Consider the following 25,686-nt stretch of genomic DNA (forward strand, 5'->3'; position numbering starts at 1 on the left):
CCGGCTCCCGCCCCAGGACCCGCGGGCGGTGCAGCCCTCGCAGGCAGCAGGTGGTCGCGCTGCCAGGAGCGGGCAGAAGCAGGCAGGGGCAGCTCCACCAGACCCAAACCCACACATTTCAGGAGAACCAGCAGGCGAAGAGTGGTGGGTGCTATCAAGCATGCCCACGGTAGGAAACGAAGGGACCCCCCCCGCAAGCCTCTCGCCGGGACAGCCGCAGGCGCACACCGCGCACGGAACACCCGCCAGCCCCCGAGCCGAGCCCACCGAGAGGGCGGTGGGACATGCTCAGTGCTAAGCGGCGGGCCCCGCCTCCGCCTGACCCGGATACAGACGGCGCTGCCTCCCCGCCAGCCTGCTGGGGAGCGTGGAGCCGGGCCGGCCCCGCCGCCGCGGTAGCAGAGGGAAGGGAGCGGAGCGGTGCGCCCCGGCGGCGCCATGGGACTGTGGTGAGCGCCCGGCACCGCTGCCCGCCCGCCCTGCGGCCATGGCCCCCATGGGGATCCGCCTCTCGCCGCTCGGCATGGCCGTGTTCTGCCTGCTGGGGCTGGGCGTCCTCTACCACCTCTACTCCGGATTCCTGGCCGGCCGCTTCGCCTTCTTCATGCTGAGCGAGCCGGCGGCCGGCGGGCCCGACACCCCCCGCGGCTCCGCGCCCGGCGGCGCCGTGGACCTGCGGGAGCTGCTGGCCGTGTCCGTCCTGGCCGCCGCCAGGGGCGGGGAGGAGGTGAAGCGGGTCCGCGAGGGCAACGTCCTCAACGCCAAGGCGAAGGGGAAGACGCGGGAGGGGGCCGAGGAGCAGCTGACGAGCGGCGACCTCCTCTCCAACCGCAGGATGTTCTACCTGCTGAAGGGCGCCTTCCCCGCCGTCCAGGTGGGTGCCGGGCTCCCTCCCGTGAGGCGGGGACGGGGGCGGGCGGGCGGGCTGCTGCGGGCCCGGGCGCCCCCCCGCCGGACTCCCGCGCCGCAAGGGCTCGGCCGTTTGCGGGGAGACACGTGTCAGCGCTCCGTTTTGTAACCGCCGACGGGAAATACTGCCCTTACTTTGCATTTTTGCTTCTCCTCTTGCCGATTTTGTGGCAGTGCCACCTCGTACTTGTTGCCGTGGGCGTTGGGTTGCAAGGGAAGGAGTTGGATCATGTATGAGCGAAGCCATGCAAGGTGGAAGTATATGTTTGAAATGGTAGGGACGTGAGGGGGGGAAAACGCCGAGTCTGAACACTGTGAATTACGCTGCCTCTGGTTAAGGATAAAGGTAACTTCATAGTGCCGATTCTGCATGTGTTTATGATGCTGAGATTAGCAATGCTGCTGTTTTCTTAAATTGTCCTTCCTGCCAGTTGTCCTTCCTGCCTTAAGTTTTAGGGAGAGCCAGGAGTGAGGAGAAGGGGTTGAGGATTTGAGGTCTAGGAACGTAGCGTTACAACATCTGAGTTTTTTAGCTCTTGTGACTTTGGGACAGCAGATAAGCTAACAGCTGTGTCACGTTACAGCTCTCTGCCTACGTGGGCAAAATGAGGTGTACACCTCCCTCCAATGAGGTGTACACCTCCCTTTGTACACTTGCCTCCAAAATCTGCGTCTAACACTTGAGGTTGCACCCAAAACCAGAGCCACACTTTGAGGCTTTTTGGTTGTTGTCAGCTTTGTTTCCACTTTCGCTTTAGTAAATGGGAACTTCTGTTCAGTCTCTTGATGTTAAATTCCTTAGCTTTTTACAGTCATTTGAAACGGGTAGAAAACCCTAAGTTTGGATTTCAGAGTTGATGATTGCATGCTTTTCCTGGACAGATTGAGAGAAAAAGTAGTGTAGTTAAGTTTATTTTTTGGTTGTTTAGGTACTACTCAATGAGTTTTCAGTGGCTGTTCTGGAAGTTCCTCAGGGTGGTGTGGGGGGTTTTTTTGTGGTTTTTTTTTTTTAAAGTGTTTTAGAGAACCCATTGAATATGAAATCTAAAGGAAACACCAAATTCTTCAATGTCAGAAATAAACTTGATATGTGATTAATCTTTCTCTACAGAAAGATTATGAAGGTTATGTTCTGAAGATTGCTGGATTGTCTGTCAATGGCAAGCCACCTTCGCAGGCCCTGCGTTAAAGGAAGAAGTAGTATTGTCCGCTCTTCTCTTTTGCTATTCAGTGTCCTCACGGAGCTTGGCATTACAGCATACCTGTATCACTGCCCGAAACCTGTATGCTTTCTCCCCTTCCACAGATGGAAGGACTTCATTAGTTTAGACCTAAGAGTTGTCCGTGCTTCTAGAGAAAGCTGGGGGTTCGGTTTGGGCTTGAAGAGCTCAGTGAACTGTATTGCCTGTTCCGTGTCTGTGGTCACATGTGTAAACTCTGGTCTGGTGCCTGGGATGCCTAGCAGTGACAGTCTGACTTGTAGGTCTTCCTCTCAGAGGGTGTTAACTTTGAACATCTACTCTTAAAAAAAACTTCGGTACTCCTTTTTATTTTCCTTACAGTTGACTTGTGCTGCTAGTCTTTAAAAATAAATGGTACTTTCTAAAGTGCAGATGTGTTCTCAAACACAATATGAAGACAAAAATGTGTGTATACATCTGTGGACTGGAAAAAAAATCAGACATATGTCTTTCTCCTCTCTTCTCCTGTCTTTCTCCTCCTCCCCCCCCTTAGATTGACTGAGCTTGAGCATTGAGGATGACTAGGGAGAGTTTGTTTGACAAATCTTTCAGCTGATCCAGAGTTATTCAATCTGACAGATCAGCTCTGGGATATTTAGTATTCTGAGTACATGATCTGGATAATAACAGCTTATCTCATGCGGCGTTTAAAAAAATATCCACTAAGTTGTATATACTGATAAGACATGCTGTCTCTTGAAGTCTATACTATGATGAAGATGTATTCATACACATTTGTCCAAACCAAAATAAAAACTTTGTTTTACTATATACATGTGACACTATACGCTTCTCAGGTGTGAAGTCAAGGTCTCATCTCAGTCTGCAAATCCTTCATATGTACCTTCAGCACAACACATCTAAAACTGCTACTGTTTCATAGAACAGACCTGCTGCAGTTTTAGTGGGAATATGAGGATTGTAGAAGATATCCTGAGACACCTTTCATGGGAGGCAGTATAAGGCTGCATCTTATAAGAAGTATCACACTTCATGCCTCTAGCCTTATCCCCATGTACAGAGGGATGCTGCAGAATAAAAAAATTGCTGAAGTCAAATAAAACCCCTCTTCTCTTCTCGCTAGAGAAGATGCTGCTAACAAAAGCCGTCAAACAAAACCTGAAAGAATTCCAAGAGTAAACTTATGCAAAATGCTGATTTACTCACATTGTTGAGTCCTTGAGCCTAACAGGGGTACCTCAACATTTAAATTGGTGCCAAATGCTGCAGCCAGGAAAAAAAACAAACCAGCACAAAAACTGGGTGCCAAAATGTGCCTATAATGCAAAGGAAATGATCCATTAATTATCCTCTAAGAACAGCTATGGCTGTCCAACGTTTAAATATAACCAGGGGGAGAAGTCATTTGACTGAAATAAACTTAAGTCAGTGAGCAGCCTTGGATTCCCTGTGTTGTGCTGCTGGACATAATGAGGGAAAGCATGCAAACAGTCTGTCTGAAGCAGATCTTCTCTTAAGGTGTGATTATTAAGAGAAGGTGGAAGAGTTAGGCTTCTCGCTTGTGGAAGCTGAAATAAATCTGGAAAGAGTCTTACAATCCTGGCAGTTGTGATTTATAAAAAGCTTTCAAAATCTGAAGGAAGGAAGGGGGGGGGGGACGGGACTATAGAAAATGTTTTGCCTTTGTCTTTTCATTTAAGTAAAGATATTGTCTCTGCGGAGGAAGAGGAACTCCACTGCTTACATCACCTGCTCTGTTTGACATAAATAGATGCATGTGCATCAGTTCAAGACTTCTCACAGCTAGGTTAGGTAAGACCGAAGAGGAGCAGATCAATTCTGTTTTATCATTGTGTAGCAAATTGAATGGTGTTGAGTATTGTTATTACATCCCTCAGAAATAGGCATGAGAAAGATAGGAAAGGAAGGGGCAAGTCAGTTATTTCTAACTCGGGTATTACCCAGTGTTGTCTGATCACACTCAACATCCAGCAATGAGTATTTGCATGCATCTGTGAAGTATGTTTGTGCAGTTGATTTTAAAATACGTTTCATGCTAAAATATATGCAGTGGTTTCTCTTGATAAAGTCCTCAAGCCTGTGACTGCAGTTGAGGTGTTTACTGCTCCTGCACTACCAGTGTGTTGTCCTCGCCTGTTGGTCATGCTGAGAACAAGTTAAAGCTCTGATCCAGGTATAATCATCCCCTCTGCCCCTTTTCATTTTTTTATTTATCTTTTCTGGGTTACTTCATTGCTTTCCTGGTTGGTTCTCCATGCAGCCCCATTTATTCCTTTTGCTAGCACAGTGGTGGTGTGATAAAGAAGGACTGGGATGGGAATCAGGTGAGGGGATTAAGGAGATGCTCGAGCCAGCCCCGCTGCTGGGGGGAGGGGGACTGGGGAAGCAGTGTTTCCAAATCCAGTTAGAGACTGGCCAGAAACAGTGGTACGTTCTGCCCAGAAGAGCTTCTCTGTTTGAAGAGATGATCTCATGATACCAGGGATTCAGCAGCATTACCTGGTAAAAGAGCTTCTCTCTCAGTACCACACATCGGGGTCTTCCATTTTTCTAATGCCGCTTGTCCAGGGGTCAGTGTCAGGAGCTTGATACTGAATGTATCCAAGGTAAAAATGTAAAATAAAGATGACTTAGGAATACCCTGGTTCACTTCACATTATGGCCCTACCAACAGCCTGCATCAGCGCATCTGAAGGAGCAGACCTACTTGCTCACAAAGGCAGGAGTGATTGACAGAGGAAGATGTGTTCCTTAAACTAACACTGTGGCCAAAGTCATTCTGTCCTCCGACTACGAAAAAGCCAATTTTAAAGTGACCCACACAATTCTGTTATTTTGCTTCTGCACTATATAACTATATTATTAGCCTACAGAGGGTGGAAGCAAGGACAGGTAGCCTGGGAGGAATACAGAGAAATTGTCTGAGCAGCCAGGGATCAGGTTAGGAAAGCTGAAGCCCTGACAGAATTAAATCTGGACAGGGACATCAAGGGCAACAAGAAAAGATTCTATAGGTACATCGGGGATAAAAGCAAGACTAGGGAAAATGTGAGCCCTCTCCGGAATGAAATGGGAAACCTGGTTACCCAGGATACAGAGAAGGCAGAGGTACTCAATGACTTTTTTTGCCTCGGTCTTCACCAGCAAGTGCTCGAGCCTCACTGCCCAAGCTGCAGAAGGCAAAGGTGGGGACTGGGAGAATGAAGAGCCACCCACTGTGGGAGAAGATCAGGTTTGAGACCATCTAAGGCACCTGAAGGTGCACAAGTCCATGGGATCTAATGAGATCCATCCGCAGGTCCTGAAGGAACTGGCAGATGAAGTTGCTAAGCCACTATCCATCGTATTTGAGAAGTTGTGGCAGTCCGGTGATGTTGCCACTGACTGGAAAAGGAGAAACATAACCCCCATTTTTAAAAAGGGAAAAAAGGAAGACCCGGGGAACTACAGGCCAGCCAGTCTCACCTCTGTGCCTAGGAAGATCATGGAACAGATCCTCCTGGAAGCTATGCTAAGGCACATGGAGGACAGGGAGGTGATTCGAGACAGCCAGCATGGCTTCACCTTCAGGGCAAGTCCTGCCTGACTAACCTAGTGGCCTTCTATGATGGAGTGACTACATCAGTGGACACGGGAAGGGCTGCAGATGTTGTCTATCTGGACCTCTGTAAGGCCTTTGACACGGTTCCCCACAACATCCTTCTCTCTAACCTGGAGAGGTATGGATTTGATGGGTGAACTGTCTGGTGCGTGAGGAATTGGTTAGATGGTTGCATCCAGAGGGTAGTGGTCAATGGCTTGATGTCCAGATGGAAACTGGTGACAAGTGGCGTCCCGCGTGGGTCCGTATTGGGACCGGTACTGTTTAATATCTTCATCAATGACATAGACAGTGGGATCAAGTGCACCCTCAGCAACTTTGCAGATGACACCAAGCTGAGTGGTGCAATTGACACACCAGAGGGACAGGATGCCATCCAGAGGGACATGGGCAAGCTTGAGAAATGGGCCCACATGAACCTCATGAGGCTTAACAAGGCCAAGTGCAAGGTCCTGCACCTGGGTCAGGGCAACCCCCTGGTATCAATCCAGGCTAGGGGATGAAGGGATTGAGAGCAGCCCTGCCGAGAAGGACTTGGGGGTACTGGTGGATGAAAAGCTGGACATGAGCCAGCAATGTGCGCTCACAGCCCAGAAGGCCAATTGTATCCTGGGCTGCATCAAAAGAAGCGTGGCCAGCCGGTCGAGGGAGGTGATTCTGCCCCTCTACTCTGCCCTGGTGAGACCCTACCTGGAGTCTCTGCTCTGGAGCCCTCAGCACAGGAAAGACACGAACCTGTTGGAGCGGGTCCAGAGGAGGGTCACAAAAATGATCAGGGGATGGAACACCTCTCCTATGAAGAAAGGCTGAGAGAGTTGGGGTTGTTCAGCCTGGAGAAGAGAAGGCTTTGGGGAGACCTTATTGCAGCCTTTCAGTACTTCAAGGGGGCTTATAAGAAAGATGGTGGCAAACTTTTTATCAGGGCCTGTTGCAACAGGACAAGGGGGAATGGCTTTAAACTAAAAGAGGGTAGATTTAGACTAGATCTAAGGAAGAAGTTTTTTACCCTGAGGGTGGTAAAACACTGGAACATAGTTATTCTATGATAACTAGTGTTATTTTCACAGGATGCATACTTCAGTCTTATTTGCCAGAATGAATTCTGCCCTATACTCTCATTTTCAGCTGTTTGGGCTTATTTTTGACCAGTGCGTTGATTTATGTTCTATAGTTGCACCAGCTATATGTCTTGTTTTGTAGTGTAAATACTGAATAGAGAAATGTCCTTTGTTTCTTTTTTTTTTTTTATTGTGACTGTGATGGAAATCAAGTTTTCCTGTATCCCAGTCTTTCTCTTCAAGCATCTTTTTATCGGTCTTGCCACTTCCCTGAGTCCAAACATTCTTCTACCTCTTTCCCAGTTAAGAAAGATGATAAATACCTCATTTCAATTTTGTGCATGATAATGCTGGAATTGGGTGTCAGTGTTTGAAATGGAAATTTAAGAACATGTCAGTTTTACTTTTAATGAGATTTTCTTCTGAATTATTTTCACTTTTTGAAGATTAATGTCTCCAAGCACTTCTTTTTTATCAAGCTACCTGAAGTACTTTCTAGGTTTAAACCTGCTGTTTACAAGCTTCTGACCACAGTGCCAACTGTCATACTTAGAAAACTGGAATTTCATCTGAGATGGCAAGCTCTGCATCTGATACCGATTCTGTGGGAAAGAGAGATATGTTAAAGATGTAGGTTTAAATAACAAAATGCTACTTAAACTTCAGAAGGATTTCAGTGCTTTGCTGAATAAGTTCAGTAGTTTGTCTCTTCATGTTGGGCAAATGGCATCCTCAGGTCTTAGGGTTTTTAAAAAAATTAACATTCTTCTGACCGGGATGATCTTAGCAACTGCCAACAGGTTTCTCAGTAAAGCAAGAAGTGTGAATGTTAATTGAAATCTCATTAATAGGTGTTGTCTGGAGATGCATCTGTTAACATGGATTTTAACTGATGCTGGATGACTTATGCTGGCTCTCTACCTAAAATGAAATTAAAGCCTGTAACTTTATGGTAATGAGTTCTGTGATTATCTTTTCAGATGTAATTGCAAGTAGTTCATTTGGTTTGTGTGTGTACCAGGGGTGTTTAATCTGTCAGCTGAGCATATGAAGATTTGAGTTTCTTAGTAGTGGAGCCACTCACAAACAGCAGAAGTTTTCTTGGTGTTATTTACTGTATTGGTAGACTTCTAATCAGGCCTTATTTGGCTGCTTTCTTACAATGAAAAGTAGTGTTGCAAATCTCATGACAAGCTAGTCATCCCTTTCTCTTTGCTAGACTTGCATCTGTACAGAACTGTAATGGAGAATTTTGCCATCTACTGAAACAATTTGGGAGCTAATGACTTTATTACTTTTACTGGTTTTAAATTCTAAAATTCTAATCTGTTTCAACAGATTACTGGTGTAAACTCTGTGAATTCTGTGATCTATGCTGATTCCCTCTGTTGCATTTTTGTTGTTTTTACTGACTTCTATTCATCATAAGTCAGTAGAAGAACAGTTGTCATCTGATACATCTTTACCATTTATGAAAACCTGTTTGTTTCATTCTGCTTCCTGCTGGCTTAATAACCAAAGCCATGTAATGAATTTTGATAAGCACTAATCGAGCTTTTTGGCATTTAGGCTTGTCCATATTCTTTGCACATCCTGTCAACTTGTTCCTGCATGAAGTGACTTCTTGTTGTCGTTAAAAATAAATGAAGATGTAGTTGACGGTAGAAGAGAACTTTTCTGTCTGTCTGGACTTCTGTGCCTTGAAAAATGCATGCCTCCTTTATCTGTGTCATGGCATTATTATAGAATTACTTGTTGTTTTCATTTCAAATTAATTACAACATGAGATCAGCATTTTTTATACCTTTTTATTATTTTATATATTAATTTTATACCATACACATTTGTATAAAAATATATTTTATTACCTTTTAACAAGCTATTTATATAGAGAACCATGTGATTCAGCAAGGTCCTCTCTATCCTTCCATAACAAAATCTATCCTGCTAAAACTCTTTCTAAATTGGACCCTAGCAAGAGGAACCTTTTTGAAAGTCATGAAGAAGATCACCTGTAAAAGCTAATTTTTTCCTTTCTAATATGTTGTGGTAATCTAAGGAGGAAAAGAACCCTTTCAAAAGGAAGCAGCTGGCTTTAAAAATGTCAGTGTATTGAATAAAACTAGAATTTTTGACTCTGCTGGCAAGGCTACTATTGAAATTGTTTAAAGCTTAAAGGCATTTTAAACTTAAAATAGGAGGTGATATTTTGATTTCCAAGTTTGCATTCTTTTCAGTGTCAAGTAATATAAGCTTTCAGGAAACAGCTTTCGTTCATATTGAAAACTGCTACTTGCCACCCCCAAATTCGAAAGGTGGAAGGGAGGGATCATGAGTGGTCCTGGCTGCAGGTGAACTAAGTCTTGGTGTGAATGCAAGTCCGTCCTTCTGTAGCAGATTTCGGAGCCCTGTTTCGTAACCAGGGTAAGTTAGATACTTTCCTCGGTTATTGGAAATATGGGGCTTTGACTGCTTCTTGCTCTCCTGGAGAGTGCTCTCCTGTTGTGCATATTTATATGTCCTGACTTGCCGAGTGGGTGTTTACATTCAGAGGTTTTGGCATCTGATTCCTTCACCCGATTTGTGCATGTACAGATGCTGTGAGAAGATGAGACAGCTTTCACCTCTGATACATTTGAGGGAGAAAACAGAGAGAAGCTGAGCAAATGGAGGTAAAACAGTCTGACTTGTAGTGTAGCGGTCATAAGGGCACGTCACTCTTCGGAGCAGCACGATGGCAGTGGTTGAGGGGGTGAGGTGTGAGGCTTGGCCCGTAAGTGGGCGAAAGACCAAAAGCTGCTGGTTGAACTGCTCTCCCCTGAGTTGTGACATCTCTGAAGCACAGTCAAATAACAGCAAATCAAGTACAGTCCTGTGCAGCCACCTAGTAGGTCAGTACGCCTTTCAAGGTGCGTAGTTGTGGGTATCCTCTTACTGGTTACTCTGGACATTAGTCCAGAGAGTGCATATAGTGATAAAATATCTTTCACTGTCGACAGGAGACATCTCTCAGTCAGCCACTAAGAAGGTATCAGAATCATTGTTGGTTTATTGCCCAGAGAGGTGGGCAAATGTTTGTATTTACTTACTTACTTCTGTACCTCCGTTCCTTTCCTCCATCTCCTGTCATGTGAATACAAATGGCAAAGTTAAGTTTGAATCTTGGGTATGCGTAATGGTTTCATTGCGTAATCACTGATGAAGTGTATGTCATGCAGAGTTAGAACCTTAACAAAGCAGAAAAACAAAGTAAAATGTCAGTTAATGTTTTACTAATGTTCCCTTGTGCACGCTATTTTGTCTGGGCCTCCAGGCTTTCAATTTCATGGTCCCATTCAAATCAATAGACTTGTCCATTGAATCATAGAATAATTTGGGTTGGAAGGGACCTCTAAAGGTCATCTAGTCCAACCCCCCTGCCGTGGGCAGGGACATCTTCAACTAGATCAGGTTGCTCAGAGCCCCGTCCAACCTGACCTGGAATGTTTCCAGGGATGGGGCATCCACCACCTCTCTGGGCAACCTGTGCCAGTCTCTGTTCTTGAAATTTAGTACATGGAATACTCTTATATTCGTATTCTGGCTAGTGAATATTATCTTTTATTGTTACCTAAACTGTGGGGGTTTTTTGTTTTGTTTTTACCTCGAGTAGCTTAATTAGTATTTCTTCTTTATAATAACAGGTGGGATAGTATTTGTGTTCTCATTTTGTTTTCTATTCTAATAAAACAGCATGAGATTTGGATTTGAGAGGACTTAATTATCAGATGGGGATATTGACATTCAGGAATAAAGAGCTGTGCTACCTCATCTTTTTTCAAGATACTGGATTATTTGCATATTGAAATACAAAATGAGTATTGGGATGGATAAGGATGTGGGGAAGGAGGGGCAGTAATAAATTTAAATAAAATTCACATACCACCAAACACTTTCTAAGAAAAGCTTTGCATTTTCATGTACTGATGTTTATTTAAAAAACATTTATGTATTTGAACAGAAACTTCTATTTAATTTTTTTAGCATATATTTTTTCAGTTTAATTTATCTTTAATGAGTGAATTCAAAGGCAAAGCTATAGCTGTGTCCTACTCTTCCAAACCAGGAAAAAGCCTGAGTTTGTTCACCTCGCCACAGACAGCTATCTAGTATTCAAGTAGGTTTGTTGGGTGATGAGCTACCACATAGACATCGTGGAGCACTGGTAGGGGGCAGCCCATCGTAGGACAACGAGCCACTGTGAGGTTCCCTGATGTCCTTACGTGGTCGCGACTGTTGGCTGTTTGTTCAGAGCACTACATTTATCCACACGTGTTTGTAGTACACTCCTGAGTTGCTTCCCGTGTCCCTGAGCAGATCCGTATTCCGATCACCAACATGCCAGAGGAGAGTGTTTTCTGTGCAATGGGTTTCCGAAGGCTGGGAACGCCTGGGTGTTTCAGAAGGCACACTGTGGGCTGATCCCGGTGTTACCATTTGACCTCTGCTGCTGGGTCCCGTGAGCAGCATCCCTCGTCCATTACGCGATTCCTGCACCTCACAGGCTTGTTTCGAGGAAGCTCTGCACTGGTGTGATGCAGCCAGACTGCCTCGTTTATAAAATAAATTTTTTTTTTTTACCTTTCAGCAGTAGTCCATTCACTGATTTACATATATTTCATTAAATCTCTGTGTTTGATGCAGTTCTGGGGAAGATTGCTGAAATGTAGTTAAGGTCGGTGTTGGTGGGCAGCTTACAGAACTTCCTGAGACGGGTTTTTACAGCTCACAGCTATTAGGCGGCTAACCCCACATAGCTATTTATTTCTGTCTTCTGCTTGCTGTGTCAAGTTCTTGCATGATGGGTTGCTATCTAAATTTGACTCTTAGGAGTAGGCAAAGTTATGTATATGATAGCAAGCATGCAAACTTTATAATTATTTACACTAATGTAGCAGTTTAATTGACTCAGAGTGTCTTGCTGGAACAAGCTCTGTTGTCTGAAATATTTGGTGTTGTGATTGTCTCTCTACCATAGCTACTCCTAATTTCTGAGTGAAGACTTGGGAATGCAGTCAACTACATACCCATATCACTACAGAAAAGCTTGAAATGTAAGGTCATGGCCTCTGGAGGCTTCCAGCAAATGAGAATGATAGGTAGGAATGGAGCATCATATTAACACAAAGGCATGTTTTCCAGGTATATTCTCATGCATTTAAAAAAAAAAAAGGGGAGGGGGCAGGGAAGTAGTTCCTAGCATTAAGGGTTGGTGATCCTCTCTCAGGCAACTATGTCTGGCAAAACCTATAATCTAGCTTCCTAACAATAAATAAATTTAATAACTGCATGTGGTGGAATGGCTATGAATTTCTGCTTGAACTGTGACTTGTGGAGTATTCAGCCAAGGCTACAGAGTAAAATGGTCATATGAATGGAAGAACCAGTGACCCAGCTGATGATTTTTTTATTTTTTTTTTTTTCCTTCAGATGGCTCTGCAACCTCATCACTATTACTTTTTTTTTCCCCTTTTTTTTTTTTTTTGGTAGACTAATCACAGCTATTGGGAGACGCTCCTCACAAGCATTATAAATGCTGCAGCATCATGGCCACCGCTACAAAATTTGAACTAGTAGGAGGTCTTTCTCTGAAAACAATACCTTTCAGATAGTCTTTTAATTTTAGTGTACTGTAACAACAGGTTTAACAAGATATTCTTCCTTTTGAGGATTTGTTCCAACCCTTTAACTTTTTGGACGCCTCTTCCATCTGTTGAGGAAATGTTTTTGGTTTGGTTTTTTTTTTTTTTTATGGTGGTGCATAATATGCTAGTGGAACTTAAACTGCCCAGGGGCTGTGTGGAGGCTGCCAAGTCTGTGGGACTAGTCATCTTGACTTTTCAGGACTGTTTTCCCTTGGGGAAAACACAATCGTCAGGTTTATTGTACAGTGACAGATGTTTAATTTGTAAATGTCATGGCAACTTCAAGGACTCTGTGTTTGGCATACAATGCTTCAAATACTGGTTTTACGTGAGAAGACAGCTATGATGTATGGCTGGAGTTGCTGCAGTTCTGCTTGCTTTCTTTTTTTGAATTCTCTTGGAGAAGATGGCCCTTAACCCTTTGCTAATAATCTGTTTCAGTTGAGGTGTGTCATGTCTTTTTGTCATGATGTAAATTAGGTAAAAATCCTGGTGATACAAAGTCTGTAACGTTCAAACGTAATCTGATCATTTCTTTATTTTCATTGTCTTTCAATGTTACTTGCCTGCCAAATTTGTAATAACATGTTGTTTTAGTCAGAGGGGATTTGTCTGCTCTAGCAGTCAGATATCTGAATCTGAGCTAGAAGTCTCGACTCCATGTGTAGCAAGTAAAGGGAAATTAGTGGTTCTAGGTTGTAGACACATTGCATCCCATGTGCGCCTACTGTTTTGCCTTGACTGGACATCAGAGCTAGTCAGTTTGGCATCCCTTTAGAATTATATTAGAGGAAGCCACCTTTAAAGTTAGCAAGAATAAAAAAAAGCTTGTGTACTTAATATTCTGAAATGTCCTAAAAGTCCAGATTGGTTACACTCAACTTCAGACACGTATAACTGACACATCTAAGCCATAAGCATCATTGTCCTACTGAGTAATTAGTGGAGCACTGTGTTTCTGAAGGATTCACACAGACTGAAGCTTGAAAGGCACAGTAGCAATGATTTCCTTTTTATTGGCAGTAGAAGGAGCATAGAAATACTAGTCTCCTAATGTAACTGAGGTGCTAAAAGTAAATGGGATGAACTTGTCTAAACTCCTGTTAGTACTGCTTATGTCCAAGTGCATTACAGCTCTCCTATAAACCGTGTTTGCAGTGGTGGTAAGCTGGTATGGATGGGTTAAGGCAGGTTGATCCATATTTCCCCAGTAGTTCTTCCTGCCAGGTTATGTGATGTTTTGTAACATGAGAGATCATTAGGTACAGTGTTTTGTGATAAATGCATCTCTTGTGATCCAAAAATATCTTGCTACTGCAGTCACAATGGCATTGTATTGGGTTTTGCAGAACGTTATTCCATTCCACTCTGTTCGGCATACTGAAATGCCCTCTGGTCCAGAATAAAATCCACTAAGCTAGGCAGCAAGTGACAATAGGCTTAAATGTGACCTTTGACTGCTGTTTATAAATGTTCTTCATGGGCCTTCTTAGGTCCTTAGCCCAACCTACCCTAAAGACAGATATGGAATGTTACTAATTTGTCAGATGAATGCTATTTTATAAACAGTTGTGTAATGGTTACATCCAGTTGAGCTGCTTAAAGTGCTAGCTGTAACTCAATGCCGGAAGCAGGAATATATACTAGGATTCCTACTCCCCCAAGTCATATCACAGTCTGCAAAATATTTGTTGATAAAATATCTGTACATTTCAATCTGCATCTACTGATCGGTATAAATGGAATATTAGACCGCTACTATATCTGTATACTGCATGATTCTCCAAAGTCAAATGTTCTGCTTGTAGTCTTTGGAGCAACTGCATTTAACTTTTGATTTTAAAAAACTGCTATTCGTGCTGTGAGAATGTTCAGTAGGAAGAGCTGCAGCCAAAGAAACAGTGTCTAGCTGTGGTGTGGTTCGCAGTAAAATTCTGGGTTGTGGTTTTCCATTGCTTGTTGCATGACGGTAATAGCTTGTGAGTTGCTGAAAAATTACTAATTCATGCACTTTTAGCTGGAGGTGAAGGGAGAAAGAAAAGATGAGCAAACCTGTAATTTTCCCAAGTACCACAGTTACTGTATCTGATAAGTTAATGCAACTACTTTTGTTGTCTTATCATAGATAAACTCTGAAGAGCGTGTTGATACAGCTGATCAGGAGACAGTCTCTTGGGATCGCAGTATTCCTGAAGACATAAAACAAAAAGTACAGCCTAAAGAGGTTCCAGCAGAAAGTGTTACTGTCTGGATCGATCCGTTAGATGCTACACAAGAATACACAGGTAGCTGATTCTTGTTGACAAATCATGTGTGTAATTCTGATGTCTGCCTTTTATACTGGAGACAAAATAGTAAGTATTTAAAATGACATCTCTTATTAAAGTGTGTTATGTCAAAGCTAGTGTGATTTCATTGAAAAAATTGCATAATGAAATCCCTATAGTTATCACACTGTAGCATTTACTTTTATATATACCAACTCTGAAATGACTTTGGTATTCCTTGCAACTAAGTAATTGCTAAAATAAATGGTAACTGTCCTTTATGATTTCTGCTGGAATTACACATTTCTTTTTCAGTTATTACTGTGGCAACACTAAATATCTCAGAATATTTTTTGTTTGTTTATTTAAAGGGAATACTAAGTGAATATCCTATTTAACTTGATATAAAAAATTTTTGTTACAGTTTTTCAAAAAAGCATGCATAATTCAATCTTCCCCTTTTTCAAATGTTTTAAGATGTCACATAAGCAGTTCAAGGCAATCCAACTGAAATTCTTGCTGATAAGTACTGCAGAAGAAACAGAAAAAGGGGGATTTTTTTGCAAATATTCCATTGATACAATCACCTTTTCAGGTGAATGTTCTTTGGTATTTGAATTATGAGCTTTGAACCAATAGAGGATAGGGGGTGGGGCAGAGAAGAGAGGATCTAGGAGCACAGATTTCCATGAAAATACATGCTGCGTAAGATACAGCTGTTAGCATCTACTGAACAGGAAAAATTACTGGAAGACAGAAAAGTCTTTAAAGTCTTTTGAAAACTGCAAGGTTATTTGAAGATACAACAAAGTTACATAACTGTAAGAGGCAGAATGTAGACTAGTCTTCAAAGAACAACATTTCTATAATGTCAGGTCTGCTTTCTTTTTGTGTTCGTGGCATTTGGCTGTAAATTTGCTCACTTTCTCATTTTGCCCACAGAGGATCTTCGACAGTACGTCACGACAATGGTTTGCGTGGCTGTAAATGGTAAACCAGTAATAGGAGTCATACACAAGCCGTTCTCAGCATATACAGGTACCTTTATGCCTTCACATATTTCCAGCATCTTCAGTCATAGCGTTAATTAAAATTTGATGTTTGAGAGAACATCTGTAGGTATAAATGAGAAAATAGTACCTGGGGCAAAAGAGCACTGCTGTAGACCTCGGAATTAGAGCTGCAAATGTGTTCTGTGCTATAAAACCACAAAGGAGAATGCTGCCCTTCTTTAACATAAAAATGATGCATTTAAAACAAACTAACTGAAAATATGTTTAAGAATTAAGATCCCTTCAATCTGAGTGTTTACAGGAAACCAAAGAAAGTGAAACCTACACATACTGACCAGTCTTATGTGTGCTGTTAGTATTTAGCAGAAGAGTACTTTGCTCATTCAGCAGAAGAACTTGGGTCCATGATATTATACCAAGGAGCTGGTGTTTATTCAGTGTGAATGACAAAGATAGATTAAAGAACATAATGGCAGCTGTTTGTATGTAACAGGCAAGACTGCCTAGCGTAGCCTTATTGATTATCTGACATGCTTTTAACGCCACAACCCTGAACTAATTAATTCTTTAGTATTAATGAGGTATCAGTGAGGATGGCTGCAGGTTTGGCAATGTGTATGCACTTCTGAAAGCTTCAAAGTAGTTTTAGTATTCACGTCTTGCATACTATATATTTGAAACAAGAATTTCTGTTCTCATTTTCCCTTAGGCAATACTGACCTCTAGAGTTGTGAAGTTACGCGGTAGCTCTGGCACAGAAACTAAGACCGAATAAATGTATTTTTTTTATTTGTTCTCTTTTTTTGCCCACTGAACGCTCAATGTTTTGTGCTAAATATTTTACTGTCTTTAAATATAAACTTAATTTCCAGTCATTTAAGTATGTGCTATATTCCAATGTGCTTTAAGAATCTTGGGGGTTTTTGGAACATATTTTTCTAAGTATCAACATCTATCTGAAGAAATGGTTTTTTTAGCACTGTAATTTTGAGAATTTATCTCCTTTAGTAATAGCAAAGTGTGAAATGTTCAGACATGGCATCATATGAGATGCAATGAATTCTGTCATTCTATGTGAAGAGTATTCATTTCCCAAGCTGGAAATACCAATATGTTGTGAGTAGGATTGTTCCTAATGCTACCTACCACACAAATACAAAGCAATAAAGGGCAGTCAGCATTGTTATTACACATAACTCAGTCTGTTGCCATACAATCTGGCCCTCTACTGAGATGAAATAGCTGGTTACTCTGCTAAGTAAATGTCAAATTAATGGTTAGGGGATGCCACCTACCAAGCTTGGCTTTGAACCTCATGATGAAACAAGTGGGAGGTTGTGTATTCTAAATCCAGTCCTCTAAAACCCACCATCAAATATTTTCCTTGGTATTACTATCCTCCTGAGCTATTTCCTTCCTTAGCATTACTATCCTTCTGAACAAAATGACTCAATAACAATTTTGCTGTCTGCTTTGAAGGGTACTGGGGCTTTTTGTTCTTATAAAAAGGTGGTTTGAGGAAATACTGGATCTATTTCTGACTCAGAGTTGTCCTTTTAACTTCGGTGGCTTTCCAATTTCAAGTTCTAAATATTACTTCTTGGGATTTTTCCCTTTTACTCTGTCTTTTTGGAAGTATCACACAAGAATAGTGAGGCATAGGATAATGCCATATGCACAAAAGTGTGTGTGTGTGGACTATTTCTCTTTTTCTTCCACTTGTGTGCACATGTGGGCATGCACCCCTTCCTTATGTCAGCCCTAACTTTCTCTTTTACAGTAGGGAGGGAAATTAAGTCAGAGGCATCAATTTCATTTTCTCAGATAAGTATCCTTTTATCTTTACACTCAACAGAGATTGTCTTTTGTAAATCTGAGCAGAATTTGTGTTTCTCTTGTAGCCTGGGCAATGGTGGATGGCGGGTCAAACGTAAAAGCTCGTTCCTCCTACAATGTGAAAACTCCAAGGATTATTGTATCCCGCTCTCATGCAGGAAAAGTTGAGCAGGTTGCACGGCAGACATTTGGAAATAAGACTGTGATAATCCCAGCTGGTGGAGCAGGTTTGGTTCCTTAAGCATCCTATCCGTTTTATTGCTTCCGAGTGATTTAACGGGATAGCTGTTATTAAGACAAAAGGACATAACTGTGGCATCTCCTCTTTTTTCCTCTTACCTTTCGTTCTTCACATCCCTAAAAGCAAGCGCTTGACAATAGGGACACAGTTTTTCCTGTGTATAGAAACCTATGCGCAAACTTAGTTCAGGCTATTCACAAGTTAGTATGTTAGTGAATCTAAGCCTGGACCAGCAATGTTGTTGTGGTCCTTTCATTGAACACACTGATGTGCATTCACTGAAAGAAGAAGTGGTGCCTTCTTGCCTCTGTGGAAGAAAAAGGGTTGTATGACCAAATGCAGAATCATTGGTTGTTAGTTAACTAAGTAGTACATTTAATTAAACAATGTTTTAAGAAAAAGCCATTGAAGTTTTGGTACTATTTCTTGCATTTATGTCAAGAGAAAACTAGTGTCACTAAAGTCCATTTTTATCTGCCTCATATTGAGTCCAAACAGGTCTTAGCTTACTTTTTGTAACCTTACACAATATCTTTCTGCGTGTTACTGACAGAATGCAAATACGTGAGGCACTAGTGTGAAGCAATAGCTGTTTTAAAGTCTCGGAAAAGCCATGCAAAATTTGAATTTTATGGAAATGTATCTTTCTGTGTCTTTAATATGGAAAGCTAGAGCTCCCTTACAGACTGTTTAGTCAAGAAGATCTTGCATAGGTTCTTGACAATGAATCTAAACGAGTTTTCTTATGATAAAGAAAGTGAAAGTGTAACTGATTATAGTAGATTTCCAAGGCTTGACTCTGTATAAGAAGATAAAGAAAGGGACAGTTTAATGAAACAAGCATATTGGTTGAACAGTTGAAAAATTGAAAACGTTCCATAAAAGAAAGAACGCTATTTTGAGCAATGACTTTGTACTGCATAATGTATGATAAAGGGGAATGCCCTGGAGTGAGTTGCTTTATTAGAGTGGTATATGCATCTTCCTTCTATTGTAATAAAAAGCAAGGAAAAAAAGGTAGACTTTAGCATAACACAGAGATTGAGAAAGAAGTGAGTGAACCTAAGAGCAAAACTATATTTGAGTTTCTAGTCTTGTTCTTTTAGTGTGTCTCTAGATAAGTCTATGTAGCATATTGGTAAAGGCTGTCTAAAAATAATGTGTCCCAAATACCCAAGGCTTTGATTGGGGTGCAGTGGAAAAATCGAGGGGGTAGGGGGTGTTCCTTTTTCAAATTTTCTCGACAAGTCAGAGGGCAGACAAAGTTTATTGGTGCCTCCGCCATTATACTGGATGGCATGATATAATTAATGACATCACTTTCCTAAAACTTGCATGTGTATATTATTAACACTTACTAGTAGATTTATCCTTTGTGATGAATAGGAAAACTTGGTTTAACTTGTTTGTTTGTTTGTTTGTTTGTTTGTTTGTTTGGTTTTTACTTCTGCCCATTTCTTCTAGGTTATAAAGTATTGGCCCTCCTTGATGTGGCTGAAAAGAATCAAGAAGAAGCTGACGTGTATATCCATGTCACCTACATTAAGAAGTGGGACATATGCGCTGGAAATGCGGTGTTGAGAGCATTGGGTGGCCATATGACTACCCTGACTGGTGAAGAAATTAGTTACACTGGCTCAGATGGCAATGAGGGAGGACTTATAGCTAGTATCAACATGGACCATAAAGCACTAATTGAAAAACTTCCAGATCTGGAAAAAACATCACACAAATAAACTTGACTGATGGAGAAGTACAAGTCATGCTTTTGTAGCCTCCAAATGCTCTGTCTGAAGAAGCAGGTGTGAGAACCTGCTGGGAAAGATGCACAGCAAAGCAAAGCAGTTTGGTGTGGGTTTGGGGCCTATATTGTGCGTTGGGTTTCTTCAGTGGTGGTATTTAAAAAAAATAAAATAACAATAATCAGAAGTAGGAAGGGGACTGACTGCCTCACACCTCAGTTTCCATGTTTTATTTTTTTCAGACTGTTTTCATGCAGTTCTTATACTCAAGGTGCATATACAGTATATACTTGTGAATGTAGGTGAACTAAAGAAAAATCCTAATTGATTCATAAAATAACCTAAGTAGTTCTCACAGGAACTTCTTGGAACCTTTTGCATCTTGTTACTGTAGTTGTAGCAACTCCATAATGAATTAGGTAGGAAAAAAGGTTGGTTTGTATAGGCATCTGATAACTCTGTAAACAATTTAGCAGGAAACATGACCCTGTGTTCTGCATCCCCTGAACAGAAAGCACAAGGTAGACACAAATTTATATGCAGCAACAGTTTGTCTTTGACAGTGTGGCACTCCTTCTGCTTTTTAAGAGGAAAAAAAGAAATGTTCTGTACTATTTTGACTTTTTTCCTGAAGATGTAAACCAGTTTAGTTCAGATAGGTTGTGAATATCAGTGTTTTATTAATCAGTGGAATTATTTCCATATACCTTTTTAAAAGAAGGCAACGTTTCCTTGTATAGTTTTTAATAGTTACTTCTTGTCCTTGTTTTCTGCGTACAGTGTTGAAGATGCATGCTCGATTTTTCTCTAATGTAGGACTCGTTCATCATTTGGTGTTTGTGCCTGTAGAAGCAGCCTCTTCCTTCAGTACCCATTTTTTTGTTTGGGTTTTTTTTCCATTGGACAGAGTCATATGGAATGAGTTTAACAGAAATAGTAAGTCGATTGGTTGTTTCCATTTACAACATAAGATATAAACCAGCAATTTTTCTACAACCCCAAAAATAACTTTCTGTCTTTTTAGGTTAAGGCACGCTCTTTTCTGCAGAAAGCTCTTGAGCCATCCCAGGCAGCTTGCAGTTACTTGGTTTGTGGAAATTTACATAGAGAGAGACCATTTGAACTTGAATCTGTTTAAGCAAGTTTGAAGAACGTGGCACTTGAAGTACAGCAGGGTCTGCAAAACTTTACCGAAAAATGTGCTTTGTCAACCCAATATACACAGAACAGAACATGGGCCTTTTGATATCAAATGACGATTTGTTGCACCTCTAAAACATGTGGACTTCTATCTGCAAAAGTGTAACCATCTGTTGTTGTTCTGTGCACCCCTCTGAAGGGTTTCAGAAGGTTAAAATGTACCTCTTATTTGAATTATCAGTAGATAACCTTCCCATCTCAAGAAAGCTAAAATTCTTAGTTAATACAGATGTTTTCTGTTCAAAGTTTCTTCAGTATAAGCTTAGGCCGTTTAAACCAAATTCTTTCTTACTTTCATTTTCACTTCTTTCATCATAGTGCTATTCTGATTAAAAAGGCTTTTTTCTCCTTACGTCAGTAGCGGAGCATGTCTAGATACCTCTTTTGACTTCTAGCTAATGTTCACATTTCCAAAAGACTTCCTCAGTTGTTGCATAACTACAAATACAGACTTCCATTTTGTAAACTTACTGGCACAGTAGGCTGAAGCTTAGTCCTACTAGCCTTTTGGTACGGATAGGGGTTTTTTTAGGTGTTTTTTCCAAAATTGACACTATTGCTGCTGTTTGAAAATAGCTTTTACACATATAGATAATACACAAAGCAACTTAACTTCCAATTTTTGAATTTAATAAACTACTATATGCTATGACAAATAAGTGCATATGCCCGTTTTGAAAAGGGGCTGATCTATTTTGAAAAACTTGTTGAGCTTCCAAACCTCAGTGAATAATAAAAATTCAGATATTTATTAAGGCTTTGGTCATATTTTACAAGAAGACTGCAGCTGTTTTTCCTTCAGGCTGATTTAAATGACTTAAAGCCTAATAAAAAAGCATCTCTCTTGTCTATTAGTTAAAGAACACGGATTAAAAACTAAATATGACAAATAGCCATAGTTAGCCTAGTATAAAAACCTAATTGTGTCACAGAGGTTGAATGCACAATATTTAGATAGGCAATTAAGACAAAGTCTGTGGCAGGTTGTGGTTTTAGATTCAGGTTGAAGTCATGCGTAAACTTACCTTGTGAAAATGTGACTGCTTTTATTTTGGGTATGATTCTATCACTTCCTTGCATAAGCTGTGATCAGACTTAGCTTCTGTATGAGAAATGAAAAATAAGATGTTACATATCGTACAAGGGCTTACTTGCCTCTTAGTTGAAGGTATGGAGCAGTATACAGAAGTATTTGCCTAAATCATTTTTCCTTAGGAAGATAAGATACAAAGAAGAGCTTCAGCCCTCCTTTCCTTCCTCCAGTATGCGGGCTAAAATACCTAGTCTTCCATTAGGAAGAGATATGCTTGTTTAGACCTGTTTATATCCTAAATTGCTTTGTTGCAATGGCTCACAGTGTTCAGTACCTTTCACAGTGGACCCTTATTGGCCCAGTCTCACTTCTTGTGAAAATGAAGAAAAGGTGAGAGTGAGGTGCCCAGTTAATTACTTCTGGTACAGCCTGAGCTCATACAGTTTTCCCACAGCTAAGGCCTAAGGTGGTGCTTGGGGTCTCCCAGTCTAGTTTAAAGAGGAGCTGCTTTGATATGAGAATAGGTCAGCACCTGGTGAATATCAGTTTCTGATGTCATTTTACAATAAATGCAACTCTTATGCAGACCAGCAAGTACTCAAAAGTGCTTGCTTAGTGCACATGTGCCAGTGCACTGCAATATTTGTTTGTATAATGTTAACACTCAGTACATCCTGTTTTTTTGACTACGTTTACACTCCATTTTAAAACACTTCACTGTTCTGGCTTAAATATTTGTTTGGTCTCAGCTGTGTGGATGTGGCTTAAGTTTATGCCCAGAGCGGTAAGCAATCATACTGTACCCATGGGTACCCCAGTGTACTGCTGGGCTAGAACATTGTTCTTTACATTCTAGCCTTTTCCACATAAAACTGTCATACCATTTTTAGGGATGCTACTTAAAACAATTTTCTAAAAAAATTAATTTAAAAAAATCATGGTATCATTCTAGCTCCAAACAAGGAAAGTAAGAGAATGTATTGTTTTAGCATTGGTTTTCCAATGGTGGGTTTTTTGAGTGGCTATTACGATTAAGGTAATTGCAAGTGAAATTATTCTAAAGCTGTATGTATTTTCGCTTTTTCATTCTGCTAAAAAGAGTAGATGGTAGCATAGATGATACCTCATACTGTACCAAGAGTCCTAACACTCATTCCTTGAATGAGTGTTTTCTAAATAAATGGACACAGAAATAAGAGGGTTGAATATGGTACTTAACTGGTTTCAAGTTTAACCTATTTGCCAGACTTTTACAGATGGACTTACATAAGAGCTGTTTGTTCTGATCTACAGAGCACGTAATAATAATGAAAATATTTAGCAGAGATTGCTTACTCAGATGGTGAATTAACCATATAGGTGAAGCTGTAAAGTCATCTAGTGATGTTGTTTCATATATTTGTTTTTACTTCATGGTCATTAGAGTGGACGGATTTTCTAATTGGCTTCAGGTGTGAGAAGAGATTTTTTAAATGGCCGGTGGTTGGAGATCGGGGCGTGGAGGGGAGTCAGCACTGGCGTTAATCTCTGCTTTTTTGTTTATAAACAAATGTACCCCAACACATTCGTAGCATCCTCTTATCTGTTGGAGTTGTACAACAGCAGTGCAATACTGTATACTCCTGGTTTAATAGTGTAAAACAAGGAGTCTGCATCCTTCGGAGTCAGTGCAATGAGAAGTGACTGAGTGTTGTGCCGGGCCTCGTCTGTGTTATGCCAGCCGAGGCTGGCTGCTTCGTTGTCTCATGGATGTTGTTCCAGTTGCAGTTTCTCTGATGGCAAAACTGCTTTTGTAGGCTACTGTCTCCCCAGTTACACCCAACCCCTTTGTGGATCTGTTTTCTAAACTAAACTAGAGAAGTAGAGAGGAAAGAAGCAGATGGCTGTGCTGGAGAAATTGTAACAGAGGACACTTACTTCCATTTCTTGATTTAAATTACATTGGTAGTTTCATTTCTCTTGTCCTTCAGGGGTTAGATAACCATACACTAAAGATTTAATGGACCACAGATAAATGTCTGCGTGATTTTAAGTCCAAGCAGGATGAGGGCGGGGGAGACTGCTTCTAACCAAGGAAAGCCTGGATGGATGGCTTCCTGTTAGGCCATTCACGCCGAGCCTTTTTTTGATGCTTTGTTGTAGAGATTTAGGCTCTTTCACACAAACAATTACAGATTTGACTTTGCCAAAATAGCATTCATAGTCTATCTTCTGACCTGCTATCCTCAATGATAAAGCTGCGCTATATCCACTTCACTGTAATGTAACTTGCTGAGACAAGACTGAGGACTCAAAGATTGCTTGACATTTGAAACACAGCTTCTGTATGGCAGCTCTTAGAATGAAGTGCTAGCACCTGCTGCGAGTGTCTTTCCACCCCACAAGCAGGTCGTGCCACTTACGGGTCGTATCAAGAAGCCTTATACTTCATGGTTTTCAGATGCTACACCAGCTCTTTCAGCTCTTCTGAGAGGGGTTCAGAAGTGCTCATCCAATTTCCTTCCAAGGCTCCCTCTGGCGCCAGGAATTAGCAGCCACTTTTCCCTCTTTGCTCTTCCTCATTTTTCTGTTCTTTCCTGATCCTTGCTCCTTTCTTAGTCCATGTGGACAAGAAAAATGAGAGATCGGGAGTGGAAACAGTCCCAGAACAAGAGAGACACAGCAGCAAACTATCCAGTTTATCCTCAGGCTGTTAATGTTTGGGACCAAGGTCTAAGGTGCTGATCCTACCAAAAGTGTGATAGATGCCAACAAAATAAAGACATCTTGAAGAGAAGTTCATGTGATTGGTGGTACCGGACATGCAGAAAAGATGCAAATGGACTAAGGAGAAGTTAAAACTGTCTTAAAAAGCAGGAGAAGAAAACAGCTTTTCGGTGTAATGTTACAAGCATTCGGCACTTCTGTTCCTCTGGGTGCAGAGATTCGTTGCTTATGAAGGAGGCTCCATTGGCCCTCTGAAAGGCCTGATTTTGCTGAAGTCAGTAGCAGCATTCCCACTGAATTCAATGTGAGCAGAAGCAAGCCAGATATAACACGAGCAGTAAATCAAGCTAAGTTCTGAAGAGCTCAGCTTCTGCCAGTAGAGCAAACAACCTGGGTTGTGTTAAACTCGCCTCTGGCGGCTTCAGCCTACATTACTAGAGGACTTAGAAACATCCCAGTGTCTTGAGGTTCTAAGTCTTTCAGGTTTTTTTTATGGTCTACAGCTGATAGAGCCCACTTTCAGATAATACCGTTTTCAACCCAGATTGTTCCTTACTTGGAATTCACATTTCTTTTTTTTCTCCCCAAAGGGCCAGCAACACTCCGGCATTTTTCCTGTTGTCCCACCAAATTGTATTAGCATTTTCTGATTGTGTGCCAAATTGAAATAACAATTCTATAAATAAACTCTCTGAAAATACTGGTATGTGAGGGTGTTTTCCTATATCTTGTCTTTCTGTTGGGTATTTATTGTTTCTTTGTGCACCAGATATTTTTTTTTTCTTTTTCTGGTAATGCATGTCAGGCTGCTTCAGCTGTGCTATGTCCATCGTGTGTGCAGGACTTTCTGCCTGAGGGATTACTGTTATTGGCAGGTCCAGCCAAGTTCATGATAAATACAATTCAAGATGTCCACTGGTTTTGCTTTCATATGTGTGTTTTATTCTGAAAGCTGGTGGATCTGTGTGATGGAAAATGAGTGCTTAAAAATCCCTCATACAGTATTTTTCCTTGGATCTGAAGAAGCTTTCCTTCCAACATCATCTCCAAGACTCATCCTAATTATGTTACTTCATTCTGCTTGAGTCTCTTGTTTCCATGATTTTCTAGTGTCCTGCCAAACTCTACCATTACTAGCCCTTTTTCTAGTAATGTGCCACTCTTCATAAGTGA

The 25,686-nt window shown here is 41.2% G+C and overlaps 1 protein-coding gene across 1 annotated transcript; it reads left to right on the forward strand.

Moving 5' to 3' along the window:
* Nucleotides 1–474: 474 nt before the first annotated feature.
* Nucleotides 475–25,213, forward strand: BPNT2 (3'(2'), 5'-bisphosphate nucleotidase 2). Its single transcript, XM_076329683.1, has 5 exons — nucleotides 475–874; nucleotides 14,601–14,760; nucleotides 15,685–15,780; nucleotides 17,657–17,818; nucleotides 19,297–25,213. The coding sequence occupies exons 1-5, from the start codon at nucleotides 488–490 to the stop codon at nucleotides 19,566–19,568; spliced, it is 1,077 nt and encodes a 358-aa protein (XP_076185798.1). The 5' UTR covers nucleotides 475–487; the 3' UTR covers nucleotides 19,569–25,213.
* The last annotated feature ends 473 nt before the right edge of the window (nucleotides 25,214–25,686 follow it).

This window comes from Aptenodytes patagonicus, chromosome 2 (assembly GCF_965638725.1).
Source record: "Aptenodytes patagonicus chromosome 2, bAptPat1.pri.cur, whole genome shotgun sequence".
NCBI classification, from domain to species: domain Eukaryota; kingdom Metazoa; phylum Chordata; class Aves; order Sphenisciformes; family Spheniscidae; genus Aptenodytes; species Aptenodytes patagonicus.